At 43.0% G+C, this 20,692-nt stretch overlaps 1 protein-coding gene across 2 annotated transcripts in view; it reads left to right on the top strand.

Moving 5' to 3' along the window:
• The window catches only part of WT1 (WT1 transcription factor), a 31,535-nt gene extending 18,022 nt beyond the window's left edge, over positions 1-13,513 (top strand). Inside the window, exons 5-9 of one of the 2 annotated variants that reach the window (XM_054283717.1) lie at positions 1,099-1,201; positions 2,610-2,760; positions 8,947-9,036; positions 9,791-9,883; positions 13,392-13,513. In XM_054283717.1, coding sequence (XP_054139692.1) covers positions 1,099-1,201; positions 2,610-2,760; positions 8,947-9,036; positions 9,791-9,883; positions 13,392-13,513 — 559 coding nt within the window. The remainder of the gene's footprint in view (positions 1-1,098; positions 1,202-2,609; positions 2,761-8,946; positions 9,037-9,790; positions 9,884-13,391) is intronic. The other variant, XM_054283718.1, reaches the window with a different exon arrangement.
• The last annotated feature ends 7,179 nt before the right edge of the window (positions 13,514-20,692 follow it).

The raw sequence follows: 20,692 nt of genomic DNA on the forward strand, positions 1-20,692 counted from the left end.
AACTTTGAGTGGAGGGAAAGGCAGGACCAGTGAAATGAGAGTCTGGACCTCAGGGACCCCTTCAAATTGCTGTTGCAAGCACTTGGCAGAGGCTGGGATAACATCCTACATATCCATCTCTGTCCCTAGCTGTGTGCCCTGGGGTTTTGTTCTGGGCTTTGCAATTTCTGGTGCTGTGCAAAACGTGTACACTTGCCATTGCCAATGTGCACCTCCACAAGTGATAATGTAACATACTCCTTCAAAAATTGAACCTAAAATGCATTTATGTGGTTCTGACATTAGGAAGGCTGCAAAAAGGAGACACAGCAGTGTTCCAACGTTCAGGATTTTGAAGACCATAATTAGACAATGGCTGTGGCAACTCCAAAACACACCAAAATTTGCAAATTCTTAAAATTATTCTGAAAATTTATATACAGTGGGGATAGCCTGTTTTTTTTTTTTTCACAAATTTTATTTTTATAAAGGGTTAATTTGTAGCATATCCTGCAAGCTGATACATGGGATAAATAGTTTAGACACTGATTTGTAATCTCTGTTTATGAGTACATGACTGCTATTCTTATAAATGTCATCACTTACTTGGTAGTATCAGGTAATATCTGAGTCATGAGGTGCTGACAAAAATCCACTGCACTTAATGTGAAACTTGAGGCATTTTGCTCATTCCAAAAGATATTAGCAATAGCCAGCCCCACGTTTGACTGATAAATAATGTGAACATGTGCACATGACACCGTTGTGCTGCTATGTGAATTTTCCCCTCTTACCTAAAATCTTTGTGGAAATACATCAGAGTTGAAATCATGACAATTTCTTTTTTTTTTGCTGTTGTTTTTCCTTTTTCCCTGGATGTTTTAATGGATGCTAATAGATGTATGTATGGAGTCAGTGCGCTGTGCCAGTGGGAGCAGATCCATGTGCATGAAGGCAGAGCAGGTTTCCTTTGGTGAATTTCGCTTGAACTTGGATATCATGGCTGCAAAAGCAAACTCTGCATTTGTTACCACTGACTTAAGGAAAGAAACCTCTCACATGGAGCTGTGTACTGAAAAATATGTGATTTATTTTTGTTATTCCCCTCTTTACTTGCAGACACACAGCGGGATACGAAAATGAGAACCACAGTGCTCCCATGTTGTACAGCTGTGGGGCCCAGTACAGAATACACACCCACGGGGTCTTCAGAGGCATACAGGTGAGTATTGGGGGGCATTCCTCACAGGGAAGAAAAACTGCAGCCTGTTTGTGGTGTTCACTCACTGCTTGACCGGTGTTTGTGAGCCCATCCTCGATTTGTGGCTTCCCCGCCTTGTCAAGAGGTGCTTTATGTGAGTGTCCTGACCTCACTGAAGCCATTGCACTCTAACATAAGATTTCCTTCTGACACAGTCCTTTAAAATTGCTCATCTCTTCTTCTGAAATAGTCTGCAAGGCAGTGTTCCTTTCTGTGCTTGCTTACCTTACCAGCCTCTCAGGATGGCCCAAAATGAGTGATCCACTGTGCAGCTTCCAGCTCCAATCACTCTGGCCATGAGTGATGTAACCTCTGTGGTTATATCTGATGTGACCACATATCTAATCTATGTTTATAGGACTATATCTAATAATTACATACATCAAAGTGTCAGATTTCATTTTGCTTTTACGTGTTTCTCAAACTTTACCAATTCAAATGGATTTCCTTAAAACTAAATATGTGATTGTTTCCTAATAACTAAGTAATTAGTGAATATTTGGGAGGAACTTACCATTCACGGGAGTTCATTTCCTCCCTTGCTGAGACAGTCATATCATTATTAAATACCCCTGTAAAAGACATACCTTGTTAAAACTGATGGCAAAGTCATTACAGAGTGTCTGTCTCTTCTGTGTTGCTCTGTGTTGTCCACGTACATCTGTGTTTTTAGATAGCATCTTCTCTCCTTTTCCTTTTCTGTGTAGTTTAGCAAGTCATTATTCAGTGGCAAGCTCTCAGAAACAGGCTTCTGAGCCGGCTTTTGTTGGGTGAATGAAAGTAAATGGTCAACATTGTTTAAGGAAGTTAATTATCCCAGAAGGAGGAGATCATCTTTGATGGAACATTGTGACAGTGGCCAAAATGCATTAAGGCTGACCTATTCACCAGCTCCACCTAGACAGTTGTTTTTGTTTTGTTGTTAATCAGTTTGTGTTAATCCAAGACATCCATTTCCTTGTCCTTTAGCTTTATATGAGTATTTAAAATAAAACGGACAACGCTCGTCTGGCTCACGCTCTTTCCTCTCACCCTGCTATAAACTTAAAACTATTTTCTGTGGCAACGGGAGTTCTGCCAGGTCTGTGTGGTTATACATGAGGTCAGTGTGGGCCATTCAGTCTCTCACAGAAACACTGGTAAGAGAATTCACTGACCAGAGCTCACTGTGCTTCACCTCCAGATAATTTTAACGCTCTGCAAAGAACCAATTCAGGCGCACTAAAGTCGCTGACGTAGAATGAAGCAAAATTTCCCGTTTCCAGCGGGATCCATCCAAGCATCCCTTTGTCCTGGGGAGGTGCTGGGGTGTGGCCTGGGTGTGAGCTGAGGACCCCCAGGTGGGCTCAGCAGGTCTGTGTCCCCGCAGGACGTGCGGCGCGTGCCCGGCGTGGCTCCCACCATCGTGCGCTCGGCCAGCGAGACCAACGAGAAGCGTCCCTTCATGTGTGCCTACCCTGGCTGCAACAAGAGATACTTCAAGCTGTCCCACCTGCAGATGCACAGCAGAAAGCACACTGGTGGGTATGAATCACAGCACAGCAGAGTGGGCAGGGTGGGGCTGGAGGTGGCACAAGGGGCAAGGAATGCGCTGCCGGGTCAGGGAGCGCGAGAATCCGTCAGATCACTGAATCACAGAATCACAGAATCACAGAATCACAGAATGATGAGGTTGGAAGAGACCTCCAAGATCATGGAGTCCAACCTATGCCCTAACACCTCAACGAGATTACAGCACCAAATGCCATGTCCAGTCTTTTTTTAAACACATCAGAGATGGTGATTCCACCACCTCCCTGGGAAGAGAGCATTCCTGTTCTTTATTATTCTTTTGGTGAAAAATTTCTTCCTAATATCCAACCTACACCTTCCCTGACGTAGCTTGAGCCTGTGTCCTTGAGACTGTGATGAGTGAGCGTGTGCTCTGTCAGCTGTGCATCCCCTCTTTGTCACCTGGGCAATCCCTCTTTGTCACCTGGGCAACTCCTCTTGTCAGCTGGGCATCCCCTCTTTGTCACCTCCAATCCCTCTCTTGGAGCTGAAGCTCTCTGGATCCAGCTAAGGAAAACACACAGCAATCAGATCACCTCCCTCCCTCTCTTACTGTTACAGGGCTGTGAGTTGTTTTCTCTTTTAATTTTTTTTTTTTTTTTTATTCTTTCCCCTCTCATTTGGGACCATTGAATCTCACTGCAGATCTCATCTAATGTTAATTATGAGGAATTTTCATCTGCAAGAGGAACCTAGACATTCAGCATCCTCTGGCTCTCCTGTGTAAACATTTTCTGGTAGGCAGGGATTGGCAAATCCTTCATGGGATCTTTCCATGAAGGATTGAGCCTGAAGCCAGTAATTTGCAGGATAATGTCTGGATTCTCTCTGAGTTCAGGAAATAAGACCTCAAAATGTGGAAATCAAATACTCTGCTGCACCTTGCCAAAGAGCAGACAGAGTTATTTTCCCTGTTGGGAGATTGATGCTGTTGGATGTATATAAATTGTGATAAATCTTTAGATTTATCTTACGGGTTCTCTTTTTTTTTTTTTTTTTTTTTTTTTTTTTTTTTTTTGATTGCCTGTCATATTTTTATTTAGAAAGTTCTTTCTGTGCTTACCTAGAAGTCTGTGGATGTAGTCTGTAAATATGGATGTTAATTAACCATTGATGTGATGGAAGACCAAAGGGATGGAAGAGAACAGGAGGGCAGCCCATGCTGGGTGACCTGGCAGAGTGTCTAACATCCCATAAAGACAGCTGCAATCTTCTCCTTTTGGAGGCCATTCAGTCACTTAATTGTGTCAACTGTGAGAAATGCACACAAAGCACTTTTAATTAATGAATGGGCAAGTCAGAAAATATTGAGACAGCTGTCTTCAGAGCTGCTGAAATGAAAAATTTAAGATACTTCAGACTGTAAGTGCAAGCTCATCTTTAGAAGGGAAGGTCTACAGGAGTGCTATTCTATTTTCTATAAATAAATTGGAACCAAGAACATTTGGAAATCTTTTGAAGGCCATTAAATTCAGTATTGCCTAAACAGTTCTGAATTTTTTTCCTCATAATCACTGTTTCCTTCATTCCTAAATTGATTTACTCTGTGCTTTAGCAGTCATTATTTGTTTGCTCTGGTCCTGTATTTTATTCCATTTAGTTGCTTGGCTTTCCCAGTGTTATTTCTGGATCAATCACAAGGACTTCAGCTTACATATGCTTTTTCCTTAGCTGGACAAGATTTTAAATATTATATAATATATAAATTTAGGCTTGTAAAGTCAGAAAACCCCCAAAAGACATGGGGGATAGGCCTGTGTCTGTCTGACACCCCAGAGGAGCGTTAGAGGGGTCCCATTGTCTTTGGGGCCTCTCTGCTTCAGGCTGCAGTGGAACTGGGTAGGGAAAAACCACTTTTTTCCCTTCCAACACCTTTTCTGTACAGGTGGGCACAGATCCTTCTGCACACACACTTTGATATGCTGACAGCAAACATTATTTGTTTCTCAAACCTTCGGAGGTTTCTTTCCATAAGAGGCCAGCTTGTTTCCCGAAGCAAAATTTGGAACTATTTTTTTTCCAAAAATAATGTGTCTGTGTTTGTCACACCTCTCCTAATCAAACAAACAAACAAACAAACAAAAAAAATTAATCTTTCTGCAAGGGGGTTCTAGACTCACTTATGGGTTTGGAGCTCTTCCACCTTTTGCTGTCTTAGTGTAGTGCTAGGTCAAAGATTTTGGTCATTTTTTAAAAGATGAACACATGATTTGAAAACAAGCTGTTACATATATATGATATGAAACCAACAGATTGTATCTTTGCAGAATACTGCTGGCTCTAGATTATATTTTTTATTTCTGTAATAGATACATACAAAGGACTGGCTCATCAGATCTTCCATCCTTCTTTCCCACTTGCTGTATTGCAAAACCAAGCAAGGCCCTGAAACACAAAGTTGGATTCTGTAATCAGTTTTTACCAATGTTTCAAACAGCCTCAGTTGAAAATATGTTAACACTTTGTACCCTCCGAGGCTGCTTATCTGTTCTTAACAATGCCCTCATTGAAACATGCACAGCCAAAAAAGCTTTTTTCTTATCTTGGTGTATTTTGCTGCAGCAGATAGGCCTCTGAAAGGAAATGCAGAAATACATCTAACTTTTCAACTTTGCAGCAAATAATGTGAGTTGTCATTCCGTGGCAGGCTTCAGGCTCTTCCCTGCAGAAACAAATTGATGTCCAGACCTCCATAAATTTCACTTCGGGTGGAAGCATCAGCATTCCTGCCAGAGACCCTTTGGATTCAGTGCCACTCATTGGGAAAACTGGATTTATCCCAACACAAAGCTGAGCAGGAGAAAATCCTGCAGATTTTCTTTGCAGAGGGAAAATCCTCTGCCTGTTTGCCAGGGATGCTCTTCTGCCTAAATGGGTTCATGCTGTCAGCTGCAGGTATGGGCTGCAATGGAGTATGAGAATCTGTAGCTCAGGAAGGTTGTCCTTTATGGGTGGGTGTCAAGCTGTACCCTTTCAGGCTGATATTTCTACAGCATAAAATAAAAAATGCTTCGGGAACTAAAATGCAAAATTAATTTCAGAATAGTAATGACATGCCACAGCTGAGCTGTGGTGTGGAGGTAACAGAAAATGTTAACTGTAAAGGCTCCCTAGTAAACAAACCAACATGTATTTTCTGTGAGTTTGCTAAAGCAAATGATATTAAATAAAAATGTAGCATTAGCAAGGCAAGGTTGTGATCATTGGGCTTGTTTGATTAAGTGGGTACACTTATTTAAGAAAAGGGGTTTAAATTGGTGAAGGATGTATAGACCAGCCTTTGGATTCTCATTCCTACTTGCAGGCTCTGGTTTCAGAATCAGCCTCCTTTTCTCATCTGTTCTTGTTAGCAGCAGGCTTTTACTCTTGCAGAAGTCCTTAATCAAAGCAGTGCCTGTGAATATTTTGTGCAAGCGCTACAGCAGTAGAATTTTCTGTTTTCCCACGCACCTGAGCAAATGAATTTGCTCCAGAGAAAACATGCACACTTCCCTCGGTTTAAATTAACTGCTTTTGACAAAAATCTGTTTTATTAGAAACATTTCTTGCAATATGTGCCAAGGCAGATTCACGCTTGTTTTACAATTCTTGACCTTTCCTTTTAAAAATTGTTCTCCTAAATATTCAAGGCATGCCATATTCAAGACATGCCATTCCCTCTATCCTCTCCCATCTTTATTATTTCATTATGCCCTTTTTTTTCCCCACTACTTTCAGTGGTGTATGTGATGATGTCTCAGGCAGAAGGGCTGGTGCAGCTCCATCTGCATCTCCTGGCCTGTTTTGGGGCTGTGTGTGCTCCCATGAGGAGGTGACAGCATCACTGGATATTTTCATACACAAAGAGACTTGAGCCTTTTACTGGAGAGGCTTTGGCAGGGCTGGGGAAGCGAGACACTCTCACTGTGGGAATTTCATGGGGGACTGACAGACTTTTCCTCATCTGGGATGTTTCTGTCATCCTGTTCTGAGGAAATTTATGTGGCAGTCAGCTTTGGCAGCTGACACAGAAGATGAGGAAGGAAAGGGGAATTAGGATTTCTGTCTAATGTTGTGCCTCTTTTTGTTTATTTGCTTTTTGTTTTCTTCCCAGTGTCATCATATCCCTATGTAAACATTTTAGATTGCTTCCTTTAATATCTTCATGGGTTAAATCTGACTTTAATGTAACCAAGATTATTTTCCAAAGTATTTAAAGAAATACTTTCATGTGCATGCCATCAGAGCCTCTATGCTGTTTTATTCCAATGCCTCCTTAGCCATCTTCTAAGTTTATATTGCAATTAGCAGACAATCATCCTGTCACTGCACTCTGCTCTGCTGACATTCCCCCTCTTAAATCTGCCAAAGGGCTGAATTCCTTGGAAGTAAGTGGTTTCTGGAAAGCAGGCACCCCCCAGGGAGTCCTTGTGGTCAAAGAGTATGGAACTATTTCAAACACCTGTGGCAAATTTAATCTCCTATGCTAATAAATTAAGCCCAGCAGACATAGAAATTGTCCACACCTCGGTTTGAGAGTCACTAAACTCCTTGGGGGTGGCTGCCACAGGAAGTCATCTTGTTCTTGCAGATTTAGTTGCTTTTGTAAAATTTTTATTTTAGCTGCACCAGGATGAATTTGGAACGCTCTCCTTAATATGTTCTCTTTCACCTGGGTCCAATGCATCTGCTTCAAACTAAACTGGTTTGCTCTGGTGTCTCAGAATAGCAGTGCAAGCAGGATGAATGTCCTCACCATAGAATCAGACATGCAGACACCTTCAGTGGAGGTTAAAATGAAACAGGGAGAAACCAACCCCTCTGCCCACTCCAGGTGGTGTTTTCCTGCAGGAAAAGGTCCCACAGGACCTTTGGTTTACATCTCAGCTTCCCACAGCAGGCAGAGCTGCTGCCTCTCATTCAATAAAAGGGGTTTAAACTGGTGAAGGATGTATAGACCAGCCTTTGGATTCTCATTCCCACTTGCAGGCTCTGGTTTCAGAATCAGCCTCTTTTCCTCATCTGCTCTTGTTAGCTTTTGTTCTTTTTTGCTCTTTTACTTTTGCGGAGCTCCCAGACAGAGCCCAGCATCCTCCCAGCTCTGCAGCTCCTCTCCTGCTCCTGCCGAGGCTCTGTGCTGTGCCCCTGAACCAGACCTTCCGTGGGCAGAAATGCCATTTTAGTGGAATTTAGATTTATTAAGACATTTCTTAAATGTAATAGGTGGCTGAGGCTTCAGCAGGATTCCCGGGCTGTGCAGAGGGATCTCAGGTTAGGAGTGAGTCAGACCTGGAAGATCGTGGAGCTGCTCCTGTAGCAGCATAAGGATTGTTCTGGCTGAACTTGCCCAAATTTCACCACCCCTGTTCTCTGCTGGCAGCATTTCCCTCTTTCCTCAGACTCCTCAGCTGCTGCATTTCTTTTTGCATGTTTTTGTGCATTCCCTTGCATTGAAATCCATGTCCATTTGAGACACTGGCTCCCCATTTTCCTAAAAATGTCATCCCAGAGAAATCCCACCCTGAGGATCTCTGCTGAACTGCATGGCAGGAGGGGAAGAGTTTATATTTACATGAGGTTTTGCAATACTTCATGGCTTTACAGCTACATGAGAAATTCTATTTAATAGCACTTTATGGAAGAAACCTAATTTGTGTTTTGGGGAAGAATATGTCTTTTTCTGAGGTTGAATTTTTTTTGCTCAGTTTTTTTTTCCAATTTCTAATTCTGATGCGGTTAAAACTGTCACCTGTGTGGATGGAAATTATTTAGTTTTTGCTTTTAACCCAATTTAGTTCAAACTGTGATTTGCTCCTCTGTATGAATGATGTGCTGCTGAGACAGGTGCTACTGAAAGGGTTTAATGGGGTTTTTAGGGAAATATAAACCAAGACATTCCTGTTCTTGGTTTCCAGCAGAAAAAAAAAAAAAAAAAATTATTTTTGCAGCTTTAACTTCTAATTTCTTTAGAGTGAGAAGATTCAGTCTCAGTGTCAATGCAGTAGAATTTTGCCAGCCTTTCCAGTGTGGCTTTATGACAAATCAGTCCTGGTGTGCCACTAGACTGCTTCAGGCTGCAGGGAAATCTTTCAGAGCAGCACATTTCACCTTCTGGTTCAGCTTGAGGTGCTCCCTCATTTTGCCACATTTTCTAACAAACTGTTTTTCCTGCCCAGGTGAGAAACCCTACCAGTGTGATTTCAAAGACTGTGAACGAAGATTTTCTCGTTCAGACCAACTCAAAAGGCACCAAAGACGACACACAGGTTTGTGGACAAGACCTGCCTGCAATTAGAGTTCATACTGGAATTGTGATCCTGAAATTACACTCCTCAAATTTCCATTTTTCTGATGTTGTCTGCTCACAACACCAAATTCTTGGAGTTAATTTTAGGGGAAGGCCATGGCTAGGTTTTTAACTGGCCTTTTAGCACTACTGACACCATCATCCTGACACCATCTTTTGAAACAACTTTCACAATGAAACTGTTTGCTCTATATTCCATGAGCAGTAATTAAGAATAGATTGTGCTTAAAACAAAACAGTTCTGCAAGAAAAATTTGCCAATGTGTAAAATTTGCCCAAGACCTATCTGTTATATATGAAGTAAGTCAAATCTATTGGGAGCACGTGAAAATAAATTTTTGCACATTGATTTTCTTCTGTCCTGTTTGCTCCTGCAGGACACCCTGAGTGCCAAACCTCAAGGTCAGGATTAACAATGTTTGCAGATGATTTCAGTGAGGGTTTGTTTATGGTGGAGCTGTTCAGATGCTTCAGAGCCAGGCACTGGCAGAGGAGGGTGGAGGCCTCATCAATGACCAACTTTCTGTAATGTGTAGGCACAGGGATGGGAGGAGCAGCAACTAGGACAAAAAAAAAAAAAAAAAAAAAAAAAAAAAAGAAAGAAAAAAAAATAAATCCAGGCTTTTGAAACTTCAGAAATATCTGATTTCATTCACCCTTTCAAAAATGTTGGGACGTAAGAAGAATAGAATTTTTTTTTTTTTGTCTCTCAGGTGTGAAGCCCTTTCAGTGTAAAACCTGTCAGAGAAAGTTCTCCAGATCTGATCATCTGAAGACTCATACCAGGACTCATACAGGTAAAACAAGTGCGTAAACTTTTCTTCACATTTATATTTCTTTTTTTTTTTTTTAATTTTAAATCAATGTTGTTGTGAATGACATGGTTAGAAAGTGTCTTAACCAAGATTTAAATATTCAAAACAGCAGAAAGAATTTCAGTGTGCTGAGTTTTCAGTGTGGCTGCTTTCCCCAAGTGTGAGAGTCACTTTTCACAAAGGGATTTAGGTGATTTTAGAAACTATGCTTTCTTCCTTCGTGTTTAAAAAAATTTCAGCTTGGCAAAATAAATTTTGTCGGTTATTATGAAATGAGCATCACGGTCTCAGCCCACAAATGTCAAGTTGATCTACTGCCTTTACTGAAAGACCCCTACAAGATAGAAATTTTAATTCTAGCTTTAGCCAAAGGTCTGTAATCTAAAGTATTTGTGCCTACTCATGCTTCTCCCAAGTGTCAGCTGAGCCTAATGCAGGATAGCACAGCAAAGCGCCTGCTCTTGCTGCTGGTGCTCTAATCTCTCCAGCAGATAAAAGCAGTGCCTTTTGCAAACTCACACTGACAGACACTAAAGTAAAAGCTTACTCAAATATTCAAGGGCCTTTTAATTTTTTTTTTTTTTTTGTAGAAACCGTAGTATTTCATCTAAAAAAGGGGGGAAAAAAAGGGAGGCCATTTTAGTCTACTCTGCCCTCACACAAATGCAAACACCATTAAGGAGCAACTGCAGCAAGCTCTGCATTTTAGTTTTAAGTTTTAGAATTAGTCCTGTGTACTGACATCTGCTGTTCCTTCTGCTGTGCATGCAGTGTTTTTACCAAATAATTGTTTACCAGCAGTGTTTTTACAAAATAATCGTTTACCAAGCACTTTGGCATGTTGTTGGATGTCACGGTGTTTTCCATACTGGTCTTAACCTTTTAAATTCAGTCTCTGTACAGATGGACAAGGAGCCTGAAAATCTTTTTCTCCCTGCTCAGAATTCTTTTTTCTCTTCTGGACCATAAAAAAAACACCACACATTTCAGACTTCCAAAAAATAAAAGAGAAATTTTAATAAAGGAAATGATTCACCTGAGAACAGTGGCATTTTCTGTGGCTCTGGCCAAATAAATGCTTCACCCAATGGCCATGTCTACACTTGCAATCTGCAAATGGCAAAGGCTGTGCTCCTGGGCTGTCCCCATGGTCCTGGTGAGCTGCAGGGCCTGGCTCTCTGTTCTCTTCATGGCATTTCCATGAAGAGAGATGTTTTCTTAACCAGCGAGAGGTAATGTTCTGGGAGAGACAAAATGGCAAGTGGTGGCAACACTGGGATGAGCTGCATTCCCCATCACATTTCACTGCTAGCTGAGCTGCTAATTCAGGACTTGCATGACTCCAGCCATTTTTTGTAGCCCAGATTAACTAGAGTGAAGAATTTGCTCTCTTTGGTGCCAGTGAAGCTCCTCTCCCTGTCCCAGCTCCCCCTGGGATCTGAGCCCCACCATCCTTGCTGTGGCTTTGCTGCCTGCCACTGGCACAGCATCTGGGCTGGGGTTGTGGAGCCAACACTCCATGACAAGAGTTTTGGATGTGTCAGCTCCTGAGGGGGATGAGCACGAGGGGTGGGTGGGGATTTTTCATCCCCACCTTATCCTGCAGCTTTTCCTTTCCTTTCCTTTCCTTTCCTTTCCTTTCCTTTCCTTTCCTTTCCTTTCCTTTCCTTTCCTTTCCTTTCCTTTCCTTTCCTTTCCTTTCCTTTCCTTTCCTTTCCTTTCCTTTCCTTCCCGCAACCTTCCCGCAACCTTCCCTTCCCTCTCTCTTTCCCCTTTCTCTCTTTCTTTCTTTCTTTCTTTCTTTCTTTCTTTCTTTCTTTCTTTCTTTCTTTCTTTCTTTCTTTCTTTCTTTCTTTCTTTCTTTCTTTCTTTCTTTCTTTCTTTCTTTCTTTTTCTTTCTTTCTTTCTTTCTTTCTTTCTTTCTTTCTTTCTCTCTCTCTCTCTCTCTCTCTCTCCCTCTCTCTTTCTCTTTCTCTCTCTCTTTCTCTCTCTCTTTCTCTCTTCTTTCTCATAGCCCTTGAATGATGTGACAAAGCACCCAGCCCAAGTTACCTTGCTCCACATTGAGGAAGAAAAGCAAAAGTGGCTTCCTTGCAATTCTATCCTGATTTTACCCAGCTCCCAAGCTATTTGTTAGGATTCAGGGATTTTTTTTCTTCACAAGCAATTTCACTGTGACAGCAATCTTTGCTGTTGAAAGCAATAAAAAAAAAAAAAGAAATAATAATCAAAGGAAGTTTTATCCATCCATAGACATGTTCAGCAATGGAAATGTGATCCCTGATATCTGCACCATTTCCCCCCACTGTTTTATGCACTTGTGGGAGATGGTTGATGCATTTGCCAGTCGATAAAGTAGATTTTAGGAATTCCCCTTCAACTTAAATACCTCACATGGGAGTTTGCAAACAGAAACACACATTTATGCAAATCTCCTTTTGTCTGAATTTGGATCACGTTTGTGAAATGCCCAGAGTGTGAGGTAAATAAGAAGAGAAGATGCCTGGGTGAGGTTGTACCACCATCCCAGCGTGTCTGGAGTGTGTTAGAGAGCATGAGGTGTGTAGACAGCACTGAAGAGCCCAGATCCAGAGCTGAACATACTTTAAAATATTGCATTTATTTTGAGGGGAAAAAAAAAAAAGAAGAAGAAGAAGCATGAGTCACTGGGCACTGCTCTGAGCTAGTGAAAGAAGCATTCCATTCCTGTAGCATCACAAACACAGCCTGAAATTCCACTTACACACTGCAGGAAATCAGGAGACCAGGTTAAACAGTTAAAAAGTGGTGGCATTTCTTGTTAAATTTGAATGTGCTTTGCTTAGAGTTATTTGCAGTGAATATTATGCCCATGAAAATGTTAGAAAAATGCTATTTTGAGCTTTTGACATCTCCCATAGATGTGAATCCACTTTATTTAGGTAGGGCCGGAAAACTTCGCGTTTGGCTCAGCAGACTCCGTGCTGAACCCCGTTGCTTCTACCATATTCACTTACACTCACCAGTTTCAAAGAACTTCAGCCAAAACTCGTTGAATTAGCTGGGAAAAACTCCCCTTGACTGGAGGTCAAGCTCTAGAAAGCCCCTGACAGTTTCCACAGTGACTAACAGTGTGCCTGCCCCACCGCGGAGGTGCGACTGAAGCCTGTGTGGATGCCAGGGTGACTCTGAACCTTGGCCATTCGAGAGCTAAGAGCAGCATATCGATGGCAGCAGGGTGCTCAGCAAGGGCCTGTCCTCAGGAATGAACCACTGCAGAGTGTCCTGCATCACCTGGAAAGGCTGCTGGTAAACATCAGCTGAGGCAGAGGTAGGAAGGCGCCGAGCGCTGATGTGAGCAGGAGCTGGGGGCACTCCCAGGCCCTCTCAGGACAGCCCAGGGTGCCTTTCCTGCTGGCAGGGGCTCTGCCAGCTCCTCACAGCCCCACAGGAAGAAAACAACCAGCAGTGTCTCGGATGAGCTGTGTGCCCAGCTAATAACAGGGTGTTTTGTTAACAGGTGAAAAGCCTTTCAGTTGCCGGTGGCCCAGCTGTCAAAAAAAATTTGCCAGGTCTGATGAATTAGTTCGTCATCACAACATGCACCAGAGGAACATGACTAAACTGCAGTTGGCCCTTTAGACAGTTCAAACAAGTGGCAAAACCAGATGGGACATTATAAGCTACTGCAAACTTTCTCAGCCATCCTCCATCACCTCTGTCAGAGAGCTGCAGCTGCCTTCGCATCCTATCTGACACAAGTTAACTAAAACGTAGGATTCTGCTCAGCCTGCCCTTCCTTTTGGAGCTGCACCAGTTCCTAGCCAATAAGTCCAAGAGATTTTTACTTGTGGTTTTGTACAGAAGTAGGCAAGACCTCCACAGTTTCAAGATTACTATAAACTGTGCTCAGCTTTCATGTCCGTCTCCAGCTCTTTTGTGTTGTTTTCACTTGAACTTTTCCAGGTACAAATTGCTGTACCTTTTTAATTCCTGCAGTGGGTAGGATGATTCCTCCCTGTTGAAGGTCTGCTCTACACTTACATCACCCCTGCATATGCTGAGGCTCCTGAATGCTAGTACAGCTTTCCTCACGAGATGAAGGAACAGTCACCTGAGACACTTCTGGTAACCCTTTTAGAGTTGGAAGCTCTGCTTTTGAAATTTCACTAGTCAAACCTTTTTTTTAAGGTTGTCTTTCTAGAGCAGCTAAAGCCAGATGAACCTGAGCCTCTCTGTACAAAAAATAAGAATCTTACCATTAAGTTAACTTGGATTTTAAAGAATTGCATAACTGAACCCTTAAAACTGTTTTGTTTGTCAATTAGCTCTCTCTCTCTCTCTCTCTTTTTAATGTATTGGTTTAAATTTATTCTATCATGAGATGCATAGATCTCCTTTACACAAAACTAATTTCAATCATTGTAGACATTTGGGATTTGTTTACAATGTAAAGCCACACTGGTTATGTGGCTAGCAAGCTGTATAAACTTAAAACTGAACTTCTAATGGGGCTGGTCCAGGATCTCCATTAACAGATTTCTCTTAAGATAAGTAACTTAAAAAAGACTCTTTGTCAAGTATATGTGAAAAAGACATTATTAGTGTAAGGAAATATATTATTTCAGGGTTTTGGGAGGAGGGGTTTATTATTTACTTTTAATTGCTTGAAATTGTGTGTATATATATATATCTGATAATGTATTGCTCTTAGACATCTCCAACTAGAAAATGTATAAATATTAGAAGCATCACTGTTCTGATGTTGTTGCTGTTACAAACTATTGATAACACTAAGAATGTAACCTGCATTTTTCACCGAGCTTTCAATTAAAGCCCATTCAAAGAGAAACAAATGAGAGTCCAACAGATGTCTTGTTTCATGTCTGGTATTAAATTTCAAATGCCCTGTCCAATAGTATCCTTTTTTTTTTTTTTTTTTTTTTTTTTTTGTATATAAAGGTACCACCAGCACTGATGACCACTAGTTAACCTGTCCAGGTCTTGACCACAATTTATCCATCTCACTTGGGAATCATACTGGCAGCAGAAAACAGTGTCAAGTTTCATATTGTGCTATAAAGCAGTTGCTTCAACCCTTCGTCTCCTTAGCCAACCATTCCTTCTCTTTCGAGCCGTGAGATTTGTGTAAGAACTTTAGAGAACAAGCAAAATCCCATTTATAAATAGCAGAACTGGCCTTCTGTAGAACTGGGCTGAAACCATAAGCACAGATAACTTCTTAGATTAGGATGCCATAGAGTGACTTTTAAGTAAAAGTTAATTTAGAGTTGGGGTGGCTTAAATCAGTTCAGCAGGTTGGAAAAGACAGTCTTTCATAGATGATGAAGTGTGAAAACGAAGATAAAGAAATATTACTGTTTCTTTGTCATCCTGCCTACTTTTCTCTGGAAGTAAGTACAGCCTGCCTCAGTGCCCTTTGCCCTTGCAAAATATTTGTATCTCTTTAGCAAAAAATCTTTAATGTATCTTGCCAAGCTTTTTTTCTCTAATGTACACAATGGAGTTCTATGATGGGTTGAGCTTTCTCTCTTAAAGTGCAGCTGCATCGTCAAGAAAACTCAACAGTTAATTCTTCAAGTCCTCTTTTTCGCCTGGGTATTGCATCACTGTTAATTACTGTTGGGGTACTGTGACTCATTTGTATCAGTCAACTTTATCTTTTGCTGCCAAAAGACAGCATCTCTCTGGAGAAACTCATAACAAGTGTGGCAAACATCAAATATTTGGAGCGAACGGTGTACGTAAAACTGCAGAGAATTAAAAAATAAAGCGACTCCTCCTGCTCTCTTGAAAGAAAAGCTCAGCTGCAATAACAATGTCCTCTGGTTTACCCAGCAGTTCTCGGCAACTACAAAACAAGCTGTTTTTCAGTCTGCACCCAAAATAGAGAGCTGCCATGAGTGTTTATACTAAAAGCCAAAAAAAGAAAAATCAGCCTCCGGTTCTTGCCTGCATCAGTCAAACATAAATAAAACTATCTTCTGTGAAATACAACCAAAACTCCACTGCAGCACAGGCCAGACTTCCAGTGACCTGTAAATAGCTACAGCCATGGTTTGCTGCCTGGGGAATCACATGCCAAATAATAATAGTAGATGGCTACAAAAAATGGAGCGTGGGTTGATGAGTGACAGAGCATGTCCTTTTGCTTGTGCTGTCACCACTTTCTCAGTCAAAGACTTACTGCTGCTCTGCTGTTTGATGGCCATTGTGCCCCTCAACCTGCCAAGCACAGAGACGACGATGGTAAACGTTTGCAAGATTTTTAACATTTTTATTCCCGGTTATTTTACGGTGTTTGTTAAGAGAGGCTTTTCACGTCTCTGCCTTTCATTTCCCTGTTTTTGGGATTCTATCAGCAAGGTAAGCCACTGTTATGGAAGTGCTTTAGTGCATGAATTTCTCAGAAGCAGCCCCCAGATGCTGGCTCTTGCAGCATGCAATTCCTCTTTTTGGGACATGCACAGATTGATCAGCAGGCTGAGTTTCTGTGAGCTTGACCTCCCCATGAGAGATGAGGGGGCTGCACTCTATTATATCTTACAAGTATCCTCAGCTCTCTGGAAAATTTTCAATCCCACAATTAATTGAGCAAATCTTTTGTGACTCTGCCCTGTGTTCTTGAACTGAGCATGGTGACTGATGTTGTTTTGGCTGAGGGTTAATGTCTCAGTGGGATTGGCACCCTCTTCCTGTCCCAGGGCATCTGTAGCTCCCCCAAATGGAGAATGTTCATTATACAGAAAACATTTCTCCTTTTTCTTGCCACTTCTCATGAGATACAATATGTTGAGTAGGAAAGGGAATGTGATCTCCTCCCTCTCTGATGGTGCCAGCTGCAATTCAAGAGCTGACTTGTATGAATATTTTTGAGGTAGGTGAATCCAGCAAAGTGTCTGTCTGCTTTAGGAAAGCACCAGAGTGAACCTGCCTGGGTTTGTAGCCCCAGGATCTGCTCCTGGAGCATGTCTCCATGGCTATGGACTGTGCTGGCCAAGCAGGAGGCTGCTGCAGTTAGAGAACCCACCTGGAGCTAGCCCATCCTGCAGACAGGTGATGGTGCCTGGAAGGGAAGGGGGGCGTGTAAAGAAGTAGCTCTTTCCTTCTCTTTTCTTCTCTTTCCTTCTTTCTTTCTCTTTCTTTCTCTTTCCTTCTCTTTCTTTCTCTTTCCTTCTCTTTCCTTTTCTTTCCTTCTCTTTCTTTGTCTTTCCTGCTCTTTCCTTCTCTTTCCTTATCTTTCATTTTCTTTCCTTATCTTTCATTTTCTTTCCTTCTCTTTCCTTTTCTTTCCTCCTCTTTCCTTCTCTTTCCTTCTCTTTCTCTTTCTTTCTCTTTCTTTTTCTTTCCTTCTCTTTCATTTTCTTTCTGTCTCTTTCCTTTCCCTTTCCTTTTCCTTTTCCTTTTCCTTTTCCTTTTCCTTTTCCTTTTCCTTTTCCTTTCCCTTTCCCTTTCCTTCTCTCTCCTTCTCTTTGGTGTGTTAAGCACGTTGCCCATCTCAGCAGCCGCTCCAACCAGGCCTGTCTGTTTCAGGGTGTCAGTAGGGTTCATTTCCCTGCTCCACCAACCCACCTTTCAGCAGCTGGGGACAGTTCCTGGAGGTGCAGGTAGGTGCCTTCAAACCAGTGTTTTTTCCTCCTCCCTGCTCCCCAGAAAAGGGAGTTTCCTGAGAGAAGCCTGCTGTGTCTTTGTCACCCACGGGACCCCACAGCAAACCCAGCATGGTAAGCAACCTGCTCCCTGCCCTTTGTCTAAAAGCCCAAGGGAAAAGCTCTGGAGCAGGTCCTCAAATCCCCAGGTCCTCCTAGCATGAGGTGGCACCCAAAGGCCACCAGCTGGCACAGGTGGCACCAGCTGCCAGAGGACCTGGGGAGGTTCTGCTGCTCAGCCCTGCTTGAGCCCTGCTTGTAAATTCCCCCTGGGACAAGCAGGAAAAATCACTGAGATTTCCCTTGTTTGGGGAAGACCCTCATTCCCCTCCCTGCCCTCCAGTTATCAGAAAAGTAATTAAAGGCAGTGCATGCAGTTCAGAATAGCACTAATGGACAGGAAAGTCCAGCTGCAATATTTGGGAAGATCCAATAAAAGATTCATTAGGATTCTTTGAGTTATTGGAAGCCCTGATGACACAAGGGAGCCTAATGAAACAGAAGAGCTGGTCACAAGAGTGATGAGTTAAAAAAAGCCCAAACCCAAACCCCAACCCCACTGACACCATTCTAAAAATTAGACAATTAAGAGTAAAACCAGGAATGCAGCCAGAACTATTCCACCTCAAATAATAAACACAAGGATAAGTTGCCAAGCGAGGTCAAAGAAGCAAATGGTAAAGTGAGTTTAAGAGACAGCTAGACACTTTTATGGGGAGAGAGGGGATTGAAGGATACAGTGACAAAACTGGGGGTAGAGCTGAGATAAACCCAGAGGACAGTGGTGGGCCAACAGCCCCAGGGAGTGCTCGGAGCTCCAGCTGCTCAGCAGAGATGTGGAGCAGCTCTTGGTGCTCAAGGGAGCCTTACCCAGGGCTCTGGCAGTGTCCTGTGAGGGGTGGAAAAAAAAAACCTAAAAGAAAAATTAAAAAAAAAAAATCCCAGGAAGAAAACTCTCCCTTTTTTTTTTCTTTTTGTTTTTCATGAAAGTCTACTCATAACACAGGAAAGAAAAAGGTTGACTAGAACATGATTCAAATGAGGCAAACTCAAAATATACAGAGGTTATGTTCTCTGCTTGTGCAGAGCTTTGCATAATTTCACGTTGTCAGCACAGCTTGGGTGGATCCCACACAAAAATTAAAAGCTGGCAGAGCTCCCCTGGCTCCACACAGCAGCATGGTGAAACCTGGTTTGGAGTGCTTGGCTTGGCCATCCCTGCACTGACCAGCAGGTGCAGGGTGGTAAAATGAGGGTGGGGGAAAACCAGGCAAGTGAGGCAGAGAATCAAACAAACAGAGTGCAGTTTTCTATCTGATTGCATCCAAAGACAAATGCCAGCATCTGGGGCTAAAAGAAGTTGGCTCTGGTGCCCCAAAGGGCTTTGCGTGGTGAGGATGGTCTGAAGGATGGTGTTCTCCCAGAACACACATGTAATATGGACAGAGATCTGCTGGGTGCTGTGGGAATGGAGCAGCAGGAAGACTCTGCCCCAAAGAGGCCACAGACAAGGCTTGAAAAGACAAATGTTTAAAGGCATGGAAAATCTTGAATGAGAAAGTCTTCTTGCAGGCAGAACTTTCCTGTTCCTGATAGCTAAATAACTATCCCATAGGTATAAATATAATTTAATTGCATCACTGGTTTTTTCAGTGATGAATAGACTTGTTATGTTCTGATGAACTCTGGCAGAACTGAGATCCTAATCTGCAGAAATAGGCTGAGCAGTGACAGAAAGACCTGGCTGACCATCCTGACTAGATAAATAAAACTAACTGTTCTTCCCCAGCATAAAAAAAAAAAAAGCCCTTTTAATGCAAAGAAATTGTAAGAAAACACAGGGCACTGAGGCACCTTAGTATGGAGGTGCAGGAGAGAAATACAACTGTGTTTGTTCTCAGGCTGTTTCTTTTTATGGCTCATTCTCATCTGAGTCATGCCCCAGAACTTCCCATTCATTTAAATGAAATGTTGAAAAACATAACCACAAAATAAAAATAATAAAAAAAAAAGTAACCTCACTGCCTGGAAAAATCCTGCCCCGGGATTTCTTGGGAAATGGCGTGTCCTCCTTCACGTGCTCTCTTGCTTCAGGAATCACATCTGCCTAATGTTTCCTCCCAGGGAAGGTCTCTGACATTTTTAACTCTATCACTGGAGCCTTGAGGTTCAGTTCTGGTGTGGCTGCACAGCAAAGGTGCACTGGAAAGGCAAATAAAGGGTTTTTATCAGCTCTGTAGCCACCAGAGCACAGCCCAGAGCAGGAGGGTGCTTTTCACAGAATTCACAGAAGAGTCACTGGGTTGGAAGAGACCTTAAAGATCATGGAGTCCAGCCCAGCCCCAACACCTCAACTAAACCCTGGCACCCAGTGCCACATCCAGGCTTTGTTAAACACACCTGGGGATGGTGGCAGCACATCCAGGGATGGGGACAGCACATCCAGGGATGGTGACAGCACATCCAGGAATGGTGGCAGCACACCCAGGGATGGGGGGCAGCACACCCAGGGATGGTGGCAGCACATGTAGGGATGGGGACAGCACACCCAGGGATGGTGACTTGTGCTCCCAGCCACAAGATGGCCTGGCCCAGTGGGATTGCTGGCCCTTGGGACAGCTGCCTTCCCGGGAATGTGGGGCCACCAAGCCCCTGCTGCAGCTGGAGGAGTCTCCAAACTCGCAACACAAAGCTCCAGCCCTGGCAAGGCAGCAGGCAGAGCTGGAGGCTCTCGTGTGATGTGGCTCCAAACGCAGCTCAGAGCCCACGGGTACCGCTGTGCTGCTGTTCCAGCCACACATTGACAATTAACAAAGCTCAGATGTGGCTGCCTGGGGTGTTCTTCAAAGGCCAAATGCTCTGCTGTCCTTGAGACTCCCTGGGTTGGTGCTGCAAGCTCTGAAGGGCTCCAAAGCTCTCGCTGCTGGTACCTCAGAGCTGTGGGGACGGCTGCTTCTGCTCTTGGGAGGAAAAATGACAGGGGATGGAGGAAAGGGAAGGTCCCAGGGCGCTGGTGTGGCTGTGGGGTGGGTGAAGCCCTCAGTGAGCTGCTCCCCTCGAGTGCAGCCAGCCTGGGAAGGGCGAGCTGCAGTTTGCAACACTGAAGGTCACGGCACAAACAGCCTGACAACAGTCCAGCGTTTCTGAGCCG

The sequence above is a fragment of the Melozone crissalis genome, unplaced genomic scaffold, assembly GCF_028551555.1.
Source record: "Melozone crissalis strain CALT ecotype California unplaced genomic scaffold, PUWL_Pcris_2 ptg000038l_1, whole genome shotgun sequence".
NCBI classification, from domain to species: domain Eukaryota; kingdom Metazoa; phylum Chordata; class Aves; order Passeriformes; family Passerellidae; genus Melozone; species Melozone crissalis.